The following is a 23251-nucleotide window of genomic DNA, read 5'->3' on the forward strand; positions in this document are numbered from 1 at the left end:
TGCAGTTTCATCACATCACTGAGAGTTAACATTTCAAAAATCAACATTTTTATCAGAGAAAAAGACTGCATTATAGGAAAGTCCTTTTGTTTGCTGAAAAAAAAAGGATGAAAACTTTTCCTGTCTTAATGATGTCTCCCTGTTTTATCTCCTTTGCCAGGGTTTGATGAAGAAACATGACATTTTATGTTCCATTTCAATGTTGGCAAAATTAAATACCTGACAGAAATCTGATACTCTTTTGACACACCCTTCTATATCAAGTGACTTCTTTCTGCAGTTGTTTGCTGCATCATGCCATAGAACCATAAAATCATTTAGATTGGAAATTACCTTTAAGATCATTGAGATCAACTGTTAACCCAGCACTGCCAAGCCCACCACTAATCCATGTCCCTAAGTGCCACATCCACAAGTCTTTTAAATACCTCCAGGGTGGTGACTCCACCACTTTCCTGGACAGCTGTTCCAATGCTTGGACACGCTCCAGTAGCTCAATGTTTCTTCTGAAGTCGGAGGCCCAGAACTGGACACAGGACTTGTGATGTGGCCTTACCAGTGTTGAGCACAGAGGGACAATCACCACTCTGCAACAACCACTGGTCCTGCTGGCTACAATATTTCTTATAGAAGGCAAGATGCCATTGGTCTTCTTGGCTGCCTGGGCACGCTGCTGGTGACCAGCATCCCCCGCTCCTTTCACAGAATCACAAAATCACAGAACATTCTGAATTGGAAGGGACCCACAAGGTCCCCTCCCTATATATATATATATATAGGGCTTGGTTTGTAGCCATGCTAAAAGGCTTAGTCTAAACCTACTACTTACTGAGCCACTGGGACAAAACCCCAAGATATAAATGATCATATTTGAAATATTATTATTTTCTTCCTTTTACTATATTTTGTAATCTGGGTTACGAGTGTAAAAAAAGAAGTATGTATAACATTCAGTGGGGAAGTCTTGGAAACATAGTCACATCCATGTTTTTTATTTCAGATGAGCAATTCAGCGTGACCGAAAGGAAAATAAAAGAGAACATTGTTTAAACACCAATACAATTCAAGGTTAGGGTCTAAAAATACAGCATCAGCCTTGCCAGCTTACCAGATGCAGGATCTGGAGTGGCACAGCTGTATCCTTAAAAATGAAATTGTTAGTATTAATTACTATGAAATTACTATCATGACAGAAAAACAGGGCAGAAAGGGATTACCTAGTCCCTCTCTCTGTTTCAAGACAGGAATAACAATATCTGCAAGATTTTTTCATGTCAAACCCCAATATTCCTTGAACAAATTTAAAGCCATAGCTCTTATTCACCATGTTTGGAGAGAGCCTCTTCCTCTCTGAAACAGCATCTATATTCTTGAAAATTTTGATAATTCTTTTTTTTCCACTCCCAGATTTTTCTTTCCTAATCTAGGCAGTTTTTTTAGAAATAATTTATTTGTAAGTTATGTTCTTTACTAAAGAGAACATGTTATTCTTCTCTGGATGCTCTCCAAGTGTGCCACATTGCTCTTCAAGTATAATATCCAAAACCAGTCACAGTTCTCCAGCTGAGGCTTGATCAATGATGGGTGGAAAAAGGATCTTTCCCCGTGTCTTGCAATCTATATTTCTGTCTGTATCTCCCACTCTTATGAGACACAGGGGGTGTGCTGGCAAGAGCACAGCTATGATTTATGATTAATATACTCCCAAGACCCTTTTCTGAAAAAATGCAACCTAACCATTTATTTTTCATCCTCTATTGGGGAGGAATAATCAACTAACAAACTATTGCATCTTATTTATCTTTATTGAATCTCACCCAGTATTTTTAATCCATTTTTCCAGATCTTTTAAATTCTAAGTAACCCTTGTGTGCATTTGCATGCCCTCCCACCTGCAGTAATCTTCAGATTTAATTCCCACTTCCACCGTCCAAGTCAGAAACCAAACGAATCATCATAAAAACAGCCAAGATGTCCCTGATGCTTCAAATCAACTAAAAGATCCATTTCAGTGTAAGAGAAAGTAAGGTGGCATATCCACAGGCTGTTACTTATTTCTTTGCCATTCCCCCTGTTACTTAGCCAGTCTTTTTATGTGTTCTCCTTCTGGGAACTGGATCAGACTGGCCAACCTACAATGACCAAAATCCTCTGCTTTTCCCATCTTTTTCCCGAGAGACCTATCCCCTTTACCCTTTTCCAGAACTTTACCCACCTTCAGAAGTAACTGTTGTATTCTACTAAAACTTTAGTCAGTTTGTAATATTCTAGGCCCAGCTGACTTCAAAGTATCTAACTTAGGTTAAGAGCACTTACCTCTCTGCTTACTCTTGGAGGAAGTCAGTACTTCAACTAGTAGCTCCTTTCACAACACATTTTGAAGTTATGAAACAGCCATACATTAGTCGTGACATTTGATGCTTGACTTCTGTAAGCATGCATCATCTTTCAAAAAGCGCATAAAATACTGGTGGGACTTGATGCTTTCACATTTTAGGTGTATTCAGCAATTTAATAGTGAGTGAAGGGCACAACATAGTATTGTTCAACAGCAATCCTAAACGTTGTTCAGCCCCTCCTTGCAAGAATCAGATTTCTGAATCAGCTGAACACTATTCTGAAAACAAACACATTTGTTTACTGCCAAATCTACAGGCTACTGATGAGAGCAGACTTGTTACTTTACAGCTTGTCCTCTCCCGATATTTATTGATCAGTATCTAACAGTTGTATTATCACTCCGATTTCCTGCTTTCTAAGAGGCCTGATGTCTGCAGGAATTTTACCCATGCTTTTTATTCCAGTCATGAAAGGAAGGAGATGAGGGATGTTAGCAAGAGTAAAAGATAACATCAGAATTCAGTCTTAATTTGTGTGTAATCTCTAAAAGACTCTGCTTTACCTATTTATTAGGGTAAAGAGATGAACTCAGAATGTGATTCTGATGACTGTTGCTACTACCTTGTTACACGACTGCTCCCAGTACCTCCTTGCAGTCCATCCCATCACCAGCAACACAGAGCACTGTCTGAAGTTGCAGCTACAGGATGCTCCAAATCCAGGGAACCGTCATAGCAGAGACAAGACAAAAACGTGAGTATTAAGCAGTGCCATCTAGTGTAGTGCAGGCACTCATTCACAGGGAAGGGAGCTGGCCTCCAGGCGTTTTTGAGCCGTTAACTGAAAGAGAACCACAGTACTATACCCATACACACCACAGTAGGGTTTTGATGGCAAATAAAAGTAAAAGATGACAAACTGGTTTTGTGCCTTTTAAGTTCTGCCTGATTTACACTCTGGTACCCAGATCTTTTTTTTTTTTTTTTTTTTTGGATCTTTGCCTGGACTACAAATAGGGCAGTGTTCCTGCATAAGTCTCTCTGAGATCTGAGCATTCGTACTGCCAGATCGAGAGACCCATTTGAGCACTGCAATGACAGATGGTAAGAACTTGGTTAGAGGGAGTTACCAAATCAATTTGTGTGCAGCACCTGGTACTGCAAGGCTTTAAGGGAAGCTCTAGCAAGATCTGAAGTCCCTTATGGTACAGATGCTTTCACTAGTGAATTAAAAGAACTCCTGTAGAAGAGGTTAACATGCTGTCTAATTTTTTAGGCCTTGACCATCCTCTACAGAGCTCTGCATTGTGTGGTGGGAAACTCTCCACATTCCTCATTAGCATTTACAGTTGCAACATAGCTCAAGGACAGAAATATAGATAAAATACTGTACGAAATCGCACAATTGCTGTTAAAAGCCAATGGACATGCACCACAATCAAATCTCTCACACAGGTCAGCATGGATTACTGTAGTAAAATAACCTTTGCATCAGATGAACATTTTCCACTCACAAGCATCTCCTCAGTCCTCCGTTTCCCTTGAGCAGGCTGGCAGACCAGCTAGCTGAATTGAGTACAGGCAGTGCTTTCCAAGACTCTTCCCAAAGGGACTAAATCAGTCAAGAGCATAACTCAAAGCCAGGTAAAATAGGTAAGCCAAATCTTACCACCTGACTCCTTTCAGCTCTCTACCATCACCTAGATAGCAGGCAGATCACCCAGTTTTGCATAACAGAACCTTATCCTTAACATGACCCAGTCTCTTCAGCCACAGCAGGCTCCCTCCATTAAGTAAGCTGCTTGTTAGCCTTATCTCATCAGGTGGGAGACAGCTGATTAATTACAGGTAGAGGCTAAACCTGTCATCTGAAAGCCCCATCTAACGTGACCAGATGAGGTGGTTTTTTTTTTCAAATGTCTGGAAAATATCCATCTTCCTAAGCACAACATACTTTGAGAGTTGCAGGATACTAAGAAAACAGATGAAATTATGTGACTTGTGTTATACAGAATAATGGATGAGAGGAGAAAGTGGCTTTTTCCTTCTTAAAAACTGTGATTGTGTTTTGGTTTGAACAGTACAAGAAATGTTTCCACTTGTGTCTGAGTTGTAAACGTGCCCTCCTACACGACAGCATTATTGTCACAAAGAAGCTGTTGCTTTCAAGGAGGTAATTTCTTTGAAAATGGTTATCTATAGGAATGGGCAAATTAAAGCTTTTTAAGTTTTCAGTGCTCAGTTTGGGCTTCTAAAGTAATCACCTCTGCTGATAAATATAACTGTACCTCTGTTGTTATTCACAAAACAAATACTTGGAAGTGTACTGAAAAAAAACAACAAGTAGAGAAGTAGCAAAAAGCAGAAGCATGGGACAAGGGGATGGGAAGGGTGAAGCATGCAGTGGCTGGGCACTTCCCATCTGCTGCTTCTCCCCCAGTCCCACCTCTGCCCCTTCAAAGCAGGGAACTGCAGCAGAGGTCTCTTCTCACTCCCTGCTCTTCTGCACTGCTGTTGAGCATCTTTCCAGATGTGCCTGGTCTTCAGAGGGCCTGATCTCTGGGTTGGAAAATGCTGTGTTAGCACTTCACCAGGCTTGGGGCAGGGAATGACAATGTCACTGGCCTTGGGAGTGGGAGTGGCTGCAGCCTGCCCGCTCTGCAGTGGGTCTTCCAGCAGGTTGTGGGTGGCAGAGTGTGATCTTCCTCCCTGTCCCCTCCAAGAAGGTGCATCTGTGCCTCTCTGGCCTGTTCTGCTGGGAAGCTGCAGGGGTGGACCAGGCCACGAAGTCCTCCAGCACCAGGTTCATTACACCCATCTCTAGTTGAGGCTGGCAGCAATTAGAAAAAAGCCAGGAGAAAGTGGCCTGACTTGATGCTGCCCACTCATTAAAACCTCCCTCCTTCACAGCAAGACCTCTGAAGAGTACATGCCGATATTTCAGGCAAGATGTCATTTATTCAAAAGTCTGGAGAAGTTGTCCATATCATTCCATCATGTCAAAAGACTCATGATGAGGAGACGAAGTCAGTTATCCCACTGTGGGCTCTTAGAAGCTACTTCTAAGAGCAGGTAGCTTCGGCCATCCCAATGCCTCAGGGACATGGCAGTGCCTCCTGTTAGGCGTGACCTTAGCTTTGGACCTATGTTTAGACTTCAGGTGCAAGCTAAATGTGATTTTTACATTTTATCACTGTGTCATTTCAAAATGATTTTTCAGAGCCTATGTAAAGCAGCCAGACATAGCATTCCCTTGAGAAATTTTGTTGTACAATAAATTATTTTTACCCATATTTGCTAGCAGCAATCCAGTTCCCAAAACAGGTATTACAGTGGGGGTGGAGGTCTCAGAATAGGTAAATCCCTTATGCCCAGTACACTTCTCACACAGTATCAATAAACCTGAAGTGTAGGTTTGTCTAGCAACAGTGATTCACATTAGAAACTGGAGCAGGCTTCTGGGGTGAGGGGGTTTGATTGCAAAATTCCCATATAAGAAGCTGTTTTTAAAAGTTAAGTGTGAAACATTTGTATGTTGGCAGTGCCAGAGCCCAGCCTAGCAGGGATGTGTCAGTATTGGCCTGCAGCAATGGGTTTTTTCCACTAACTGCAGGGTTCTGAGAGAGTTTATCTTGAATGTCCAGACTGTGCTCACTGCATTGAGCACCCCTCTCAAACGGACAGTTGTTCCTTGCTACTAGCAAAATTTCTAACTAAATGTTTAGGATCACTACAAAAAAAAATTCAACAAGAGAAATACAAGAAGTCAGGTTGTTGTGTATGTCCTGATCAAAATTCTGCAGAACGTGAGTTCAAAAGTATAATCTCACCAATGCCACCCTGACCTGGGCTCACTTTCTAATCACCTAATTGATCAAATATTGCAAATACGTGAGGATCTGAGTGTCTTCTTTTTATTCTTCCCAAGTCGCCATTACTTGTTAAATCATACTGTGGATAGCAGCAATTTTCCCTCCTTCTCCCTCATCCTCCAAAAATCTCTAATGCCTTACAATGCATCACCACTTATTGCTCATTTTGCCACCCGAAACTTGCAGACAGCTGACTGACTAATCTCTGCTGTTAATGCACATCAGCAGTAGTCAGATCACTGATATCTGAATCATTCATTCTCTGTGCAAGCTGACTCTTGTTCAGGTGTTTAACATGCTAGTCCAAGTGTAGCTCTACATTACAGTCATTAAGTAAATGAGTGACTGTTTTGGGCTTCAGAAGGAAGGTGGGAAGGGATTAGTTTTGCTTTCTGTTTGAGCGTTGATGTCACCTAACTTTCATGAAAAATTAAAGTGATACCCAGTATCTAGCTCCTCTTCCCTTATTTTTGTTCAGTTAAAATGAGAGATTGGGTTTTTTTATATATTGTCTTTATTATATTTTGATATGAAGTTAAAAAAACCGTTATGGGTTCGTTCTTCTTCACAAAGGGATGGTGCATGATTATAGCAAATGGATTCAACTTGATCATGGATAAAATTCATAAAAGGATATATTCTGTTAAGTAATAAACTGACATGAATAGTTCAACCCGTGGATTCTTTAAGCTCATTTTTTGACTGCTGTTTTCATGCAGACCTACTGGAGAGAGAAATGGCATTATTTTTTATACAATCTAATTTAATAAAAAAAAAAAGAAGCAAAACTGTGAGAATATCAAACAAATATTTTCTCAATATGCTTTAAAGTGCACATTTCACTAGATATGATCATTGCTTTTGATTTATTTCTCATGTATTCTGTTCTTTATGTAAAAACAGTCCTACTAACAATAATGTTTTTGGAGATAGAGTGGCAGCATTGTAGCTGTGGCAGTTCAAAGACACAAAGTTTGCAGGTAAAAGTAACTAACCTCTTCGATTACAAAAACTGTTATATTCATTTTTTTCCACCTGTAACAAAGGACACTCCCTCCTCTATCTTGGCTCTTTTATATAGCTATGAATGTTGTAATGGCTTCAGATGAACTATAAAGAACTGCCCAGAGCTACACTTTGAAGTCAATGTTTATTTACAGTTCTCTGTATAGTTGGTCTCCATGACTTACCATCAAAATGTCGAAAGGGTTCTCCTTTCCTCATGAGCAGTAATTTTCTAGGTCAAGTAACATTTGCATTGAGCACTGTTCAGAGACAGACACTCTGCTGTGTTTAGACAGTACAGTTTGATGCAGTGGCTGGGAAGATCTTGGACATGTACTGAAAAAAAAATCTCTGCCTGCTTTAAAGTAGATTTTTTCCTTTTTATTTAATACTCCTCAGTGAAAGGTGATCAGGAATAGAGAGATCCTGTTCATAGAGGTCCAGTGTTGTCTTCCTTTATATTTAATTCTGCAAAACAAAATCCATGGAGAACTATTAATTAATAATTTTGGATATTTTTAGTGTGGCAAATGCAGCATCATTTTGGCTCATCCAGTGCAATTCACTGAAATTCAAGGTTGAATTAAGCAACAGCGGAATCTAATTCTCTGAATTTTGGCTGGGGTGTAATTTACAAAAGAGCCTGGAAAAATCAGGAGCTCATATTCCGCTGAGATGGACAAGGCATCCCACTTTCTCCTGCACCCTCATGGCAAACTATAACCCATATGCCTTTTGGAAATGGCTGCTGTCAATTACAGAATCACAGAATTATAGGATAGTTAGGATTGGAAGGGGCCTCTGAAGACCACCCAGTCCAACTCCTCTGACTAGGCGAGGTCACCTAGAGCAGGTAACACAGGAATGTTTTCAGGTGGGTTTTGAATGTCTCCAAAGAGGGAGACTCCATGACCTCCCTAAGCATCCTGTTTCAGTGCTCTGCCACCCTGAATGTAAAGAAGTTCTTCCTCAGTTGAGGTGGAGCTTCTTGTATTTTAGTTTACAACCATTGCTCCTTGTCCTGTCACTGGGCACCACTGAAAAGAGTCCGGCACCATCCTCTTGCCATCTCCTTTGGGATATTTATATGCATTAATGAGATCCCCTCTCAGTCTTCTCTAGACTAAACACACCCAGCTCCTGCAGTGTCTCCTTATAAGAGAGACGCTCCAGAATACTTATCATCTTCGTAGCCCTCTGCTGGACCCAGTAGCTCCTTGCCTTTCTTGTACTGAGGAGCCCAGAATTGAATACAGTATTCCAGATGTGGCCTCATCAGGGGTGCATAGAGGGGGAAGATCACCTCTCTCAACCTGCTGGCCACACTCTTTCTGATTTACCTCCGGATACCATTGGCCCTCCTGGTTGTAAGGACACACTGCCGGCTCATGGTCAACTTGTCATCCTCCAAGACTCCCAGTTCTCTGCAGAACTACTTTCTAGTAGGTCACTCCTCAACCTGTTCCGGTACTTGGGATTATTCCTCTCCAGGTGCAGGACCCTACACTTGTCCTTGTTGAACCTCATAAGGTTTCCCTCTGCCCAACTCTCCAGCCTATCATGGTCCCACTGAATGGCAGCACAGCCTTCAGGTGCATCAGCCACTCCCCCAAGTTTCATATTATCAATTAGACATCAGGTCCTCAGGTGGTGGAGGAATAGTGGGATGAAACGCAGTGCTCTGTGCTGGAGGTACTCAGGCCAGACAATTAGTAGTTTCCCACCTTTAAAACCTCTGAATCCATACGCCAGAGAAAATGTCCCACCCACACAACAAGCATGTATTTCATTTTATAGTCCTTTACTGTAAATTTCACAAGCAAACATAAATAAAGGGAAAAATGTTTGAACCATACTTACAAGTTACGGTAGGAGAATATAGGACATAGGCAGCTCTGCACTAGCTACTATTTTTGATCATCTATATTTTCCCTGTATTACACAGGCCATAGGACTTTCTTGAATTAACTCCTGTAGTAACAAGAGGAACAATTTCTCTGAAAAAATCAATCATTTCCAATTTCAAAATGCCTAGTGAGGAAGAATCCATTACAATCCTTGGTAAATTGTTCTAATAATTAATTACCTTCCATGCTAAAATGTGTCTAGTTTCAAATTTCACTGGTTCCTGTCAGACTTCTTTTCACTTGAATGAAATGCCATATATTATTGAATTTCTACTCCTCTATTTCTACAGGGAGACAGGAAATTTATAAATTATATCCAACTCTCCCCTTAACCTTGTCTTTGTTAAACTAAACAGATTGATATACTTGAGCTTCTCATTGAAAGACGTACCTTCCCCTCTTGTAGCCCTCCTCTGAACCCCTCTGTTGGCCACCAGTTCCCAACACCAGACCCTAGAAGCAAATACAACTGCACCTCTGCCAATACAGAGGCAACACAGTTTTACTCTGAGAAATCTTGCAGCAGATACAGGGCACTGACCCTTTGAGTCACAACCTTGTATTTTTCTTTTCTTTCTTCTTTCTTTTCTTTTCTTTTCTTTTCTTTTCTTTTCTTTTCTTTTCTTTTCTTTTCTTTTCTTTTCTTTTCTTTTCTTTTCTTTTCTTTTCTTTTTTCTTTTCTTTTCTTTTCTTTTCTTTTCTTTTCTTTTCTTTTCTTCTCTTCTCTTCTCTTCTCTTCTCTTCTCTTCTCTTCTCTTCTCTTCTCTTCTCTTCTCTTCTCTTCTCTTCTCTTCTCTTTTCTTTTCTTTTCTTTTCTTTTCTTTTCTTTTTTCTTTTCTTTTCTTTTCTTTTCTTTTCTTTCTTTTTCTTTTCTTCTTTTCTTTTCTTTCTTTTCTTTTCTTTCCCTTTCCCTTTCCCTTTCCCTTTCCCTTTCCCTTTCCCTTTTCCTTTCCCTTTCCCTTCTTTCTTTTCTCCATATGGACTACACCCCAATATTATAATTGTTTAGACCCCAGCCCTGAAGTGAGTCTGGAGATCCTAAGCATAGTTATGCTCAGTCTGAAGCAGGTGTGTTCTGGCAGGATTTCTTTGGATTTCTTTGAAGAAGGGGAACATGCCAACTGCCTCTCTAGATGCAGTAAACTGTGCCTCAGACATGGTACAGAGAACAAAATGCAGCAACCACTTCAATAGACTATTTTTCATGTGTACTTCAAGACCTGTGACTGCTGCTTTGTTTCCCAGACAAAATTTGGATTTTTTTTTTTGATTTTTTTTTTTTTTTGTTTCCCTACAACACTTTCTGGATGTGTCTCTTTTCCTCTTTGGGAATGGTATCTACCATGGCCAGGACACACATCAATACCAGAGAAACATATATAGAGAGAGATATCTAGAAAAGTGTTTTACCTTTAGTTGTCCTTTGAATATATTTCAAGCTCACCCTTTAAAATGGGCTTAAAATGAGAGAACTTCTTGTGCTGTATCTGTGCTTTGGGAAGGTTTGGAAAACAAAAGTGATACAGTTTGTCTTCACAGAATCACAGAATGGTTTAGGTTGGAAGGGACCTTAAAGATCGTCTAGTTCCAACCTTCTGCCACAGGCGGGGACACGTCCTTCTTATTTTGGGACCCTCTGAGCTAGACATAGTCCAGTCACAACACTGGAGTAGACCATGATTATTTCCTGCAGTGTGTTTGGAAACCTGTTGTTTTCTAAGGATCCTGCATCTACAGACAGATTTATAGTATTTCAATTAATTGTCAGAGGGCTGTAGCAAGGGATGGGCTACGGGGTCACCTCTGTCATGAATCCAGATGTGTAAATACAAATGATAGAAAAAAAAAGGTGAACAATTGGGCCAGCCATCATGAGCTCATGTACGATGAACAAGTTTCAGTCTAGCCTATGTCCTTTTTCTCTCTGCTCTGTTTAATTAGCAAAATGAATGCATCGAATAGAAATTCACTAATATGCCTACACTAAACACAAGGTAGTAGGGGATTATAGAGCAGGGAGTCTTGCAAGTTTGGAGGCAAAGGCCAAAATGGCCTCTTCCTTCCCTTCAGAGACTGAGAAGCACCATGGCTGTACTGGGTCCTACAGACAAACTATGTATCTCATTTAAAATCAAACCAAACCCACAGGAGAAACAGCAGAACAGCTTCCTAAGCTACCCTGCCTACGGCCATGCACATCTCTAGCTCCCCGATCCCTGGCAGGAGTAAGAGTAGTGAAGGCAAGGTGTTGCTTGTGAAGTTGAGCGTGTTACAGGATGAGTAAAACTCTTCTACTGAGTCATCATTTCTCTAGCATGTAGTATCTGTATAACGAGTTGGCCAGAATTTCAGCACTGCATATGGCTTTTTCACACATGAACACATTTTTTATCACATATTTGTTTGAATGGGGATATCAATTTCAGAAAACAAAGTACAGCTCTGGCTTGAAAAACAGCTGTGGGAAGTACAAAGACCTCCAGTTTTACTTTCTTTCATAAGAACCATTATACAAAGTTCAGTCAGAAATGTATGAAAATATATATAGCTTAACGCTGCAAAGTTCAGTATATGTTAAAAAGAGTGAGGACTTTGCTAAGGCAGCATTGTTCTCTATAGGCTAGTGGTCATAAATAGAAATATTCATGCAATCCTTCACATTTCAGGCATACTGCTGTCACTATTTAGGTTCTTCACTAAGGTTCTTTTTCTGTTTCAGAGCCTTTAAGCATTATCCAATGGGGTCTTTTTTTAATTCTTCTTCTCAAATGGTCTTTTCCTCTTGGAAGGAGAAAAATCATAATTACATAAGAGAACATGCTGGTTCAGATGAATCCCTTGGGCTTTAACAGCAATGGACAAGCCTCAGAGGTAACCTTGGAGACTTTTAAGCATCCAAAAGATAAGGCACCAGGATAATTTTTGCTAAAGACACTTTTGCATTGCTTTATATTCCAGAGAGTGGACATTAAATGTTTGGGACAGCTGGTGGAGAAATGCCACTACTTTCCTGAAACAATTTGTGCTGACTTGTGCTCCATCTCTATCTCTCTTTCCATATCCCAGCTCAGAGTGAGGGACTGTATCAAATGAGTGCCTGGGCAGAGTGATCATGGTGATGTCTGGCTCCTTTTAAAACCTCACTGTCCTAAGATTGTGCCTTTTTTTCTGAGTTACACAAGTGTGGGATTAAGGAAACATACAGGCACGCTGAGGTCTAAATAAACCTGCTTCTAACAGCAAATTATCCACAAGGTCTTGATATGGATAAATGCCGTGATTCTGGCAGATCTCCAGAGGGACACACAGGGACAGTCCTTGGCTCATACCTTGTGTGATTCCTGAGTGCTGTCATCTCAGTGACTCCCTGATGCTCTGCTTGCAGAAGGGCACACACAGTTAGAAATCAGAGCACCACAACTAGTTTCCTGTTGCTGGAAACTATTGCAGATTTGTTTTCTTTCTGCATGTTTTCAGATTGACAACTGAAAGGGTCAATCTGGACTGACAATCTGAAAAGGCTGAGAGAGCCTTAGGGCACGTGGGAAATATGAAACAGGTGTTTTGTAGACCATCCTTGACTAAAAGTTCCAAGGTACTTACAGGAGGTGGGACCCATGAGGAGATCCCCTCCAGGCCTGTATTCCCAAGATGGGAGATTTGCAGCACACAATGACAACTATCTCCAGCTCTCTATGCTGGGCATTTCTACATATACCTTAAAATTCTCCACCTAATTTGTGGCAGTGTCCCACTGCCCTACAGGTGGGGTCCTGCAGGGTCCCACAGGGACCATCCTTGTTCAGGGTTCCTCTCCTCACTCCTGAGGGGTGAGGAATAACCCAGTCAAGTAGCAGACCAACAAAGAAACCAATCCAACCACCCAGGAAAACCCTGCAAACCAAACCAAAATTGCTTCTGAGGTCTGAACCAATTTTACTTGCCATAAATTATTGACATCATCTACCTGGACTCGTGCAAAGCATTTGATCCTGTTTCCCATGAAGATGATTAGAGGAATGAAGCACCCTCTCCTATGAAAACAGGCTGAGAGAGTTGAGGTTGTTCAGCCTGGAGAGGAGAAGGCTCCAGGGAGATGTTATAGCAGTGTTCCAGAACATAAAAGGGCACAGCAAGAGAGCTGTAGAGGGAGGTTTACAAGGGCATGTGGTGATAAGAGAAGAGGTGATGGCTTCAAACTGAAAGAGGGTTTAGATTAGATATTAAGAAGAAACTCTTTACTGTGAGGGTGGTGAGACACTGGAACAGGTTGTTCAGAATTGTGGATGCTCCATTCCCGGAAGTGTTCAAGGCGAGGTTGGATGGGGCAACCTCGTCTAGCAGAAGGTGTCCCTGCCCATGACAGGGGAGTTGGAACTAGATGATCTTTAAGGTGGGAGATTTGCACCCAACTGAGTTAAAATTATTCAGTAGTTTAACAGGAATAGAGAGACCAGTGTAAGGAGTGTGCAATAGATAAGCTCATTTGGGGAGTGGTAAAAAGTCACATGAGGGCAGGTACTATTTACGCTGTTCTGCTGCCTAAAGTTGATGCTAACAACACTGATTTGGTGTTTTGATGATAACTTTACTCAGGACAATGAAACAGTGCCTAAATGTTACCACGTCAAAAGCTACCAGTAATCACAGTTTATGAAAGGGCACTTTTTTAATGACTATTCTGGGACCCTATATATAAAACATCAGAATGTGCCCAGTGTTCTCATTTAAACAGAATGGCTAGCTTACAGTAAAGCTACAGGGCAAAAAACTTGGAAGTATTTTGAGCAAATTTCACCTGTGAAGCAAGATCTATTAGGTTAAGGAGCTGAAATTAATAAAATAGTGAAGGAAGTAATATTTACAATGAGATGTGAAACTCATTTCTTCTGTTTTGGTCATTAGCTAACAATCTCTGTAATGTTGTGAAGTGGCAGGAGGACCCCATGCTGCTGATGCAAATGTATGAATCAAATACAAAAGTAAAATCTGGATGATACTTTTTATCAGGAGGGATTAATGTTGTATTTTGACAAATATTTCAGACTACGTAACTATCTTCTTCATTTTTGCTTCTTCTGTAGTTTCCTCCTGTTGTAAGCAGGATGGTAGCACCTGGTTAACCACAGTCTGTTCCAGTGTTCCCTTTGTCTAGTAGTGCTTGACATGATGGCTGTAGAGCCATATCTGAAAACTTTCTGGAACATTTTCCAATTGTCACCTCTTCCTCCAATGGTAATGAAGTTGAGAACAGTAACAGAGACAGACTGCTAGCATTTTTCAGCACTGCCTTATTAGTCCTGGCTTGGTTTAGACAACACACTGGGTGGTATTCCAGTAGCTGGTTTGTATTACTGTTGCTGTAGCTGAAAAAGATACACTATCTCTAGAAAAAAAAAAAAAAAAAGCTACACACAGATAAAACATTCTTTGTGCACACCTTCTTTAAGATGAAAGCAAGCAAGGTTGAATTTAAAATGTCACTAAAAAATAAAAATGTTTAGTGCCCATATACAAACCTTAAGACATTTGAAACATTTTTTTTCATGGTGCTTCATGTATTTATTCCCTTTTCCTTTCTTTATTACTAAGGGAATGAAGATATTTTCATGAAAACGAGAGCTTAGATTGTTAGAAGTTTGTCGATTCCTGCTTATATTTTCCTCTTCTGAAGGGATTGGAGCCTTCTGTACATGGTACTGTAATCGCTTCCAACCCAACGAGCTGTGATGAATAAGAAGCAGGAACTTTTAAACAAAGACCCTGTTTTCATGCAAATATTCTCAGTAATAAAGCATAGAGTAAAATAAATACATGAAGTTATGTTTTGCAGAACTGCTACTTAAGGCAAAGCAGCTTTGTAGAATGAAGCTGAGTCTGAATTTTTCTAACTGTAGGAAGGGAAAGTGAGTTTGAGTATTTTCCCAAGAGATTTCAGATGTCTCAAAAGAAGATTGTTAAAAACAAAGACGGAATATATTCCAGTACTATTCTCATCAGCATCATCAACATCACTCTATGTGACAAGATCCTAACCACAACTATGGCACCATTCTCTCATTTCTTTATAAACCTAGAAACATACAGCCTCTTTCCCCCAAAGATTTAGCAATCTAGTATGTTCTTAGAAGCCATCTCTGAGTCATTGCCTTGGTCTACCTCCCCCTAATTTTCCAAAGTCGGAAGTAGCTGACCAAAACCTACTGAAAAAATAGAGAAGAATATCGACATTGGAAACAATAGACAATGTGTAGAAAGCATTTATATTGAACAGCAGTTAATAGTTTAGACTTTGCTTCATGATAGCTCACTCAGTAGATAAATCATTGGCAACATTCATTTGCTTGCAGTTTTCACACATTAGTACCACCAAGTATCCAACTCCCTAGTTTCTGATCTTCTAAGCAGCAAATACCTTGGAGTTATCTTTAAGAACAGTTTTCTAGAATGGTCCTTTGCCAGTAATATTAGTGGGTGGAACAGTATTTTCCCCTCAGGGAAGCTGTGTCACAGCAGAGTCCTACCTCCCCAAATGCAGGTGACCGATTATTGAACCACTCAGGGGTCTTTGTCATATACGAGACCAAAGGAAGAGAGCACAGACAAGTCCAGGCAGTGTGTGAACGCTGATTTCTGCATCCACAAGTATTAGGGCTGGCAGTGCTCATTGTTACTGCCATCACCATGCTGTAAAGGATCCAACAAGAGACTTCCACTGAAATTCTCTCCAGAAGAGAGGAAAATCCCTACCAGGTACACAGTTTAAAGCAAACCATTTGGAGTTGCAGTTTATTTCTCAGGACATCTTCTCTCAGTTTAGGAAGAAGATTTTCAGTCTGCGCAGAAAAGGACTTTCCATCATAACTCATGGACATGGCAAGTCAGAAGTGTCAAAATAATTTTTTTTGTTAGTATGTCAGTGAACAAAAAACCCAAGAGGCAGAAAATTCTTATCCTCAAAGACTAGGCTTAGCCACCCAGTAACTCCACATCAAGCACTGGGTTGAAATACGGTGCATATTTCTAAACACTCACCTCTATTGGAAGTAACATGACAGGTTTCAGCCAAAACCCTTCTCTCTTTTTTTCAGCAAGTTTTAAAAACTTGAAAATGTCTTCTCAGCTTTTTCCACAGACTCAGTTCTATGTCACTGCAAGACTGTAATTTTGTCTAGAAACACTGGTAACTTTAATGAGAGACATCAGGCCCCATTCTGCCTGTCTTCACTTTCCATTGCCAGTGGACTTGTTAGAGCTGATAATTCAAAAAATACAATATTTGTAACTTATTCATGATTTATTTTAAACCTCTTTCACAGCTTGATGCACATGAGGCAATTCAAATCACCAAAACTCTGTTTTGCAGCTAACACTTCATTCCACTGAATGGAAAAGTTCACACATCTGTCGGTGGTGTATTGTTTCGGGCTGGCTGCAGAGCAAACAAGCCAGCAAGGCACAGATTTGCTGTCTCCAAACCAGAGCAGAGAAACTTTCATTTTCTGGCAAAGGCAAGTGAGTTCTGCAGAATGCAAAACAGCTTCAGTCCATGGCATCGAAGGATCAACACGGTCCCTCTCCCCAGGGATGCTAGGGGAATTTGTTCAAGTTCAGCTGAGTAATGGGGTGCCATTAGAACTCTTAACAGGAGGAGGGTCTGTGCAAGCCCTTTTCATTGCAAGGAGCTGTGTTATTAAATCCTGTTAATTCAGATACAAAAACCCCACCAAAACCAAATAGCAAACCCCAAACCAGAAGAGTGAACTTAACCCCCTGTAATTTTTTGTATTTAAATATAATCTTATAGTACTAATTTCAGAGTTTCAGAGGATCCCAAAACTGGAGATTAAAAATCTGCATTCTAGATTTATATAAAAGTGAAATCATGTACCATGCAATTGACCTTCTTTAGATCACAAATTCTTTATGGGAAGCATAATTTTTGTGTCCTGTGCTGATCCATTGCCTGGCAGGGTGCACTACCAGGATGCTCCTAGGACTTCTAGCCAAATGATTAATGGAAGCAGTAATAAAACATCTATACCTTTCATCAACATGAATCAAAAATCTTAACTGTAAAACAAAGAAAAAAATCCAGATGAGTTAAATATTACTCAAATTTCTACTCTCCATCCCCACTTCACACAGCAGGTGGTTTTCATCCATGTTTGTTTCACAAGGGTATGTAATGGTAGCACAAGGGGGAATGGCCTTAACTTGAAGAAGGGTAGGTTTAGATTAGATACTAGGAAGAAATTCTTTACTATAAGGTTGGTGAGGCATTGGATCAGGTGGCCCAGAGAAGTCGTGGACTCCCCACCCCTGGAGGTGTTCAAGGCCAGGTTGGATGAGGCTCTGAGCAACCTGGTCTAGTGGAAGGTGTTCCTGCCCATGGCAGGGGAGTTGGAACTAGATGATCCTAAAGGTCCCTTCCAAACCACACCATTCTAGAATTCTATGATTCTCTCTCCTGTCACTAAACAGTTTGAAAAAATAATTAATAATTCTGTGTTTGTTTTGGTTTGGTGTGTGTGGGTTTTTTTGTGTTTTTGTTTTGTTTTGTTTTGTTTTTGTTGTTGTTGTTGTTGTTTGTTGGTTTTTTTTTTTTTTTAAAGCATGGTCCAAACTTGATTGAATTTTAGGAATTTTTCTCCGCTGAGAAGGTACAGAGCTCTTTACATGATCCAAAGTGATACTCCTGGCTATAGAATTATTTTCTGATATACTAAACCACTTCTGCGTGTTTCAAGCATTTCACTCATCCATGCTATAACTGTCTGGACCGTAACTCCTGTCTCTGCCACGTCTTCCTTCCCCCACCATGCTCTGTGTGCCTGCTTTGGATTCAGGCATAGCACAGTATCAGTGTGATACGGAAGTTACTGAGACCCTCAGCAGGAGGCTGGGCTGAGAACAATTATCTGACAGAATTGTTTAGCAGTGCAGCCCAATCTACGTTATGACCCTTTTTCTAAATGTAGATCTAATGGCACATTAAAGTAATGTTACATCCCATAAAGCCTGCTGGGTAAGGGTTCAACGAGGTTCCCCTCGCTTCCCTTCTGCACAGCAGTTCCTTTGTTACTGCTTCTCCTCCAGATCCTGTGATGGACGGGAGTCCCGAGCTCCTCTAACACTAAAACGGGGCTGCCAAGATAATTTACGGGCCCTGTGGCCAACAAAAAGTCTCAGGCCTCCTTGAGTTATCTCTAAATCCTACTTTTCTCTGCCCGTTGTGCCAGCTTGTCCTCTCAGATTTTACAGATGCTAGCAAAGGTCTTGACAACACAGACATCCTTCAGGATGCTGCTTTTAAACAACAGTCCTATCGTGGCCTGCCTGTGTTTGCGGTGGTGTTTCTAGACAGAAAGCAGAAAAGTAAACATGGGACTGGGAGGAGAGGGGAGCTGAGAGGTGGGAAAGTGGAGGAGAGGGGAGAGAAGAGAGGGGAGGACAGGTACATGTTGAGGTGTTCCTGCACAGGGCCAGCCTGATGGACCAGCATGTCCTGGCTGGGGAGTGTGAGGAATGGCTTCTCCTGGCACTCTTAGAACCTTCCCCTTTTACACTAGAAATCTAGGCTCTGTGTAAACAGTTCGGCTGGCACCACAGCCCATGGCAGCCTTTTCCTGCAGGATCCAAGGTGGTGAAAGTGGAGGGTGCTCACCACTACCCAAGCCTGGGCAGGAAAAACACACAGGTTGCCTTTGCACCGGGCCCTTCCAGGCCCCACATGGCTGGATACCTAGGCACAGGTGGGATTTCTGCGGAAGACACCCGAGCTACAGCACGCGACCCCACAGCCTCCTTCGTGTCAGGGCACGGAAGGCGAAAAGGGCACGCGGCTGGGCTGCGGCGGATTTTGGGCTCCCCTCCCACCCAATGACCGCTGCAGCGCGGGGTCCGGTGCCACGGGTAGCCTCGGCCGAGCCCCGCCCGCGGGGCCCAAGGCGCGGCTGCTCGGCGGAGGCGGGCCGAGCGGAGAGTCCCGCAATTGGGCAGGACATGCGGGGAGCGCTGGAGGGGGGCGCTCGGGGGATCGCGGCCCCTCCGCTCCGCCAGGCGGGGGCCGAGCCGTGGGGGAGGCGGCGGAGGGGCTTCGCTCTCCGTTTCCGAGGGAAAGCCCGGCCCGGCAGCGGCCACGTGTCCCGCAGGGACCCCACCGTGCCCGCCGCGGCCCCGCCGGCCGGTGCGGCGCAAAGTGCGCGGTACCGCCGCTCCTCCTGCGCTCCGCCGGCAGCGCGGGGGAAGAGGCTGCCGAGAGGGAGGATGTCCGGCGGGGGCGAGGAGGCCGTCAGCCCCCCGCCGAGGCCCTGCGCGCGTTTCTTGCTCCAATAAGCAATAATTAGGTCCTCAGCTAATGAAGTGTCAGCTGATCCGCTCGCTCCGTCTGCGAGCGGGGAGGCGGCGGGGGGCGTGGGGGCTGCGCCCCGAGACATCACCATGGAAACGCTGCCCTCGCCTCTCTTTCCCCCCGCGCATCCCCCCCTCCCCGTCCCCGGCGGCCCGGGCCGGGTGCGCGGCCGCGGAGGCGGGAGCATCCCGACATGGGACAGCGCTGCCCGTCACGGCGCCGCGCCGCCGTCGCCACAGAAACTTTTGTCCCGGTGGCCAATCAGGGCGCGGGGGGGGCGCGGAGCGGCGCTGGGCCCGGCCCGGTGCGCCGCCGCCGCCGCCGCCAGCCCGGCGCGGAGCGCAGCGCGGAGCGGACCGCCTGAGCCCAGCCCAGCCCAGCGCAGCCCAGCCCAGCCGAGCCGAGCCGAACCGAGCGGGCTCCCGGCGCATCCCTAGCCGTGCGCGGGCCGGCCGCGCTCCCCGGCCGCGGAGGTGCCGCACGGCTGCGGGCGGGGGCGCGGAGCCGGGCACTGGATGGCGGAGGCGCGGGCGGGCGCGGCCGCGGAGAGGCGACGAGAGGAAGCGCCGCAGCGGAGCCTTCCCCCCCCCAGCGGAGGGGGTGTCCTGTTTGACGCGGCGAGGGAAACCGGGGAGAGCGCGGAGATCTCCGGCGTGAACTGAAACTGTGGCAGAGGGAGGGGGAAAAAAAATCAGGATTGCTTTTTTTTTTTTTCCTTCTTCTTCCCCCTTTAAAAAGAGGGATTTTGCTCAGCATCCGCACGCAAACTTACTTGAATGCCTTGTAGCCAGTTTAGCCCAGAGACCAAAGGATACCCCGCACCCGAGGAGTCCTACATGTGTGAGCACCATCATTACACTGGCAGAGCAACGAGAGCCGCCTCCTTTCCTGTACCAACATCCTCCTGGGACTGATCTCTCCTTTGGTCCAATATCCGAGCCTATCTTGTATATATCTGGCTTTTCTTTCTTTCCTTTTTTTTTTTTTTTTTTTTTTGTTCCTTCGTCGGCTGGGATTGCTAAGTAAATAAATAGAGGAAAATTCCTAAAAGGGCATATTAAAATTCAGTGGGACTCAATATGAGGAAGTGAAATGGTCACAGACCATTTTTTTTTAATTAAAAAATACGTACTTTAAACGTGGATTGGATGCATTAGGCTTAGAAAATAGCAGGTAAGAACTTTCTTTCCAGTACCTTCATGCCCGGAGCGGGGATTTCTGAAGCAAAGCCGCCCAGCCTTGGAATAAAGGGGGAGCAAAGAGACCAGTGTGCCCTTCAGTGCTTCCTCCATCCTGCGCGGCGAGGCGGCTTTGGGGAGAGGCACAGCCCGCCAGGACAGAGACAGAAAACCCAGAAAGCCTTCGGAGAAGACAGCCAAGGGCTGCCGGGGCGAAGGAGGGTGGGCTTTTTCTCTTCTTTTTCCCTTTTTTTTTTTTTCTTTATTCTTTTCTTCACCTGCACTATCCAGGGTGAATCTGGGTGCAGCTGATGTACGGAAAAGAAGAAGGATCCGAGTCAATATTTTCTTTTCTCTTCGCTAAGCTGAGGGATAGGATTTTAATTATTTATCCAACCGAACCCTCTCCGGGTAAGACGCTGCTGGAGCCAGTGGGATAGTCCTGCCTTGCACAATTATTAAAGAGACTGATCACGTACTGTGGAAGGATAAGAGGAGCCTCCACCAGACCCGTTTTGCCTCCTGTGAAAAAAAAAAAAAATGAAGGAGAACATTGCCACACTATTGAATTGATTGCTAGCCCCCTCCCCCATTCCCCTCCCGGTGCCCCCACCCCCCCGAACCACCACCACCACCACCACAACAACAACAAAAAAAAAAAAGAAAAAGAAAAAAAAAAAAGAAAAAAAAAATCCGCTGGGATCTGTCTGCACCGGGACCTCCTTCGCTCCGGCTCGGAGGTGGATGCATTTTTCATGAGCGCTGGGTGAACAGGTGCAAAGTGCGGCGGGGCGGCCCGGCCCCGCACCCCGGCCCGCTTCGTGTGCGTGTCCGTGTGTCTGTCCGTGTGTGTGTGTGTGTGTGTGCGCCCCGGCGTGTGCATGTGTGCGTGTGTGTACTAGGAGATTATGGAGAGCAGCGACCGGGACATGTACCGCCAGTTCCAGGACTGGTGTCTCAGGACTTACGGGGACTCTGGAAAAACCAAGACGGTGACCCGTAAAAAATACGACCGGATCGTCCAGCTCCTGAACGGCTCCGAGTCGAGCTCCACGGATAATGCCAAATTCAAATTCTGGGTCAAATCTAAAGGCTTCCAGCTCGGCAACTCGGACGAGGTCAGTGGTGGTGCTGGAGGAGGGAAGCAAGTGCTGTACGTGCCAGTCAAAACCACGGTTAGTAGAGAATTGTCTTCCTTGTTCTATGTCGGCCGCTGCAGCCCGCTCCGGGAGCGAGAGGCGCAGGGGGAGCCGCAGCCACAGTTGGCTCCTTCCTCCCTCTTCCCCCAAGTCATCATCACCATGTTGCGTTTGCCTGTCACATTATACACCGCCGAGGTCTTTGTGGGTCCTTTCATTTAAAGCGATCGCGCGCACGGCGCACCCCGCCGGGTCGGTGTGGTTCTTCTCCTCGTCCTCCTCATCCTCCTCGTCCCCCCCGTTCCCCCGGGCCGCCGCGGCGCGGTTTGGGTGGGCTATTGTCCCGCCGCCGCCGCCGCTCCGGCCATTGTGCCGGGCCCCGCCGCCCCGGGCAGCGGCCCCCGCCGCCGGCGGGGCTGATGGATGGCGCACGGGGGTACCCTGCCTGGCACAAAGCCAGGCGCGGCGCCGGGCGGTGGTTCCCCAGGATATCGGTTGGGGGTTATAATTTATTTATTTATTTATTTATTTATTTATTTATTTATTATTTATTATTTTAATTTTTTTTTTTTATTGTTAGCCCGCAGCCCTGAAGCCGCCGCCGAGCGGCCACGAAATGTGCCCGGCTTGATTGTGAAGCGCCGGCTGCGCTAGTAGGGGGCGGTGGGGGAGAGAGAGGATGCTCAACAAAGGGAGAACGGGGTTCCGCATGAGCGAGGGAAGGGTGTATTTTGTGACTCTTTCTGGGGTCGCGGGAGCCCCTCGGCACTCCGTTCAATGCGGTAGGGTGGCGGGGCATCCCCGGCAGGCGCTGGCGCTGCGGACTCGGTGCAGGTCTGACAGCAGGAGAGCTATTATGCTTGGTGGTGGCAGGAGCGACAGATTTTCCTTTTTAAGAAGATGGGGACTGTTGGTTGCAAGTAGGTTTTGCCTATTGAACTCTCTTAATGTATCATTATTCTTACTTATGTGCTGGGTCACGCAAACTAAGCTTCTTTTGTCTGTGCGTGGGGCGGGTGTGGAGGGGGAGCCGAGAAAGGAAACCCAGCAATTAAAAATATTCCTGCCTGGGCATTTGGCTTGGATGAGCAATATTCTCTTTTTTTTTTTTTTTTTTATTCCCCCCCTTTTTTTTTTTCCTGGAGTGGCAGCTTATCTGGACCTAACGGGAACGTTGCTGAGTGGCGCAGCGAAGGGGGCTTCTTGGAAAGTATTCTGGGTTGGGTTGTGACGTAGGCTGCTGGGGAAATCTGCCTCTCTTTGCCTTGCTGAAGTCATAAACCTGGGCATTCCCAGAGGCTGGCTTCTACTTGCCCCCTTGTCATCAGTTCTGTCGTGGCTGTGAGGAGGCAGAGACGGGAAATTAATTTTAAGGAGTTTACAAATCTGAAGATTGAAAATGAAAAAGCAGCTCTGGACAGAGTTTGTTCCTTCTCTAAGGTTTTTATTCACTGAAG

General features: G+C 44.3%; 1 protein-coding gene and 1 long non-coding RNA gene across 7 annotated transcripts in view; one reads left to right on the forward strand and one right to left on the reverse strand.

Moving 5' to 3' along the window:
• Positions 1–663: 663 nt before the first annotated feature.
• On the reverse strand, positions 664–21770 carry LOC126653285 (uncharacterized). Of its 3 annotated transcripts, XR_007632207.1 has the most exons (4): positions 21624–21770; positions 20250–21177; positions 7402–7684; positions 664–6935 (listed from the first exon to the last, which is right to left on the reverse strand). It is a non-coding gene; the product is annotated as an uncharacterized LOC126653285 (long non-coding RNA). The 3 variants fall into 3 exon arrangements; XR_007632205.1 differs by having other exon boundaries at positions 664–7684; XR_007632206.1 differs by lacking the exons at positions 664–6935; positions 7402–7684 and adding an exon at positions 19995–20141.
• The window catches only part of NOL4 (nucleolar protein 4), a 191096-nt gene continuing 189015 nt past the window's right edge, over positions 21171–23251 (forward strand). For 2 of the 4 annotated variants that reach the window (XM_050340809.1, XM_050340825.1), the window contains exon 1: positions 21171–21830. In XM_050340809.1, the coding sequence (XP_050196766.1) occupies positions 21564–21830 (267 nt within the window). In that variant the 5' untranslated portion in view covers positions 21171–21563. Of the gene's footprint in view, positions 21831–22528; positions 22715–23251 lie in introns of those variants that run through there. The other 2 variants (XM_050340817.1, XM_050340833.1) reach the window with 2 other exon arrangements.

This window comes from Myiozetetes cayanensis, unplaced genomic scaffold (genome assembly GCF_022539395.1).
Source record: "Myiozetetes cayanensis isolate MyiCay16 unplaced genomic scaffold, myiCay2020 scf1, whole genome shotgun sequence".
In the NCBI taxonomy this organism is placed as follows: Eukaryota; Metazoa; Chordata; class Aves; order Passeriformes; family Tyrannidae; genus Myiozetetes; species Myiozetetes cayanensis.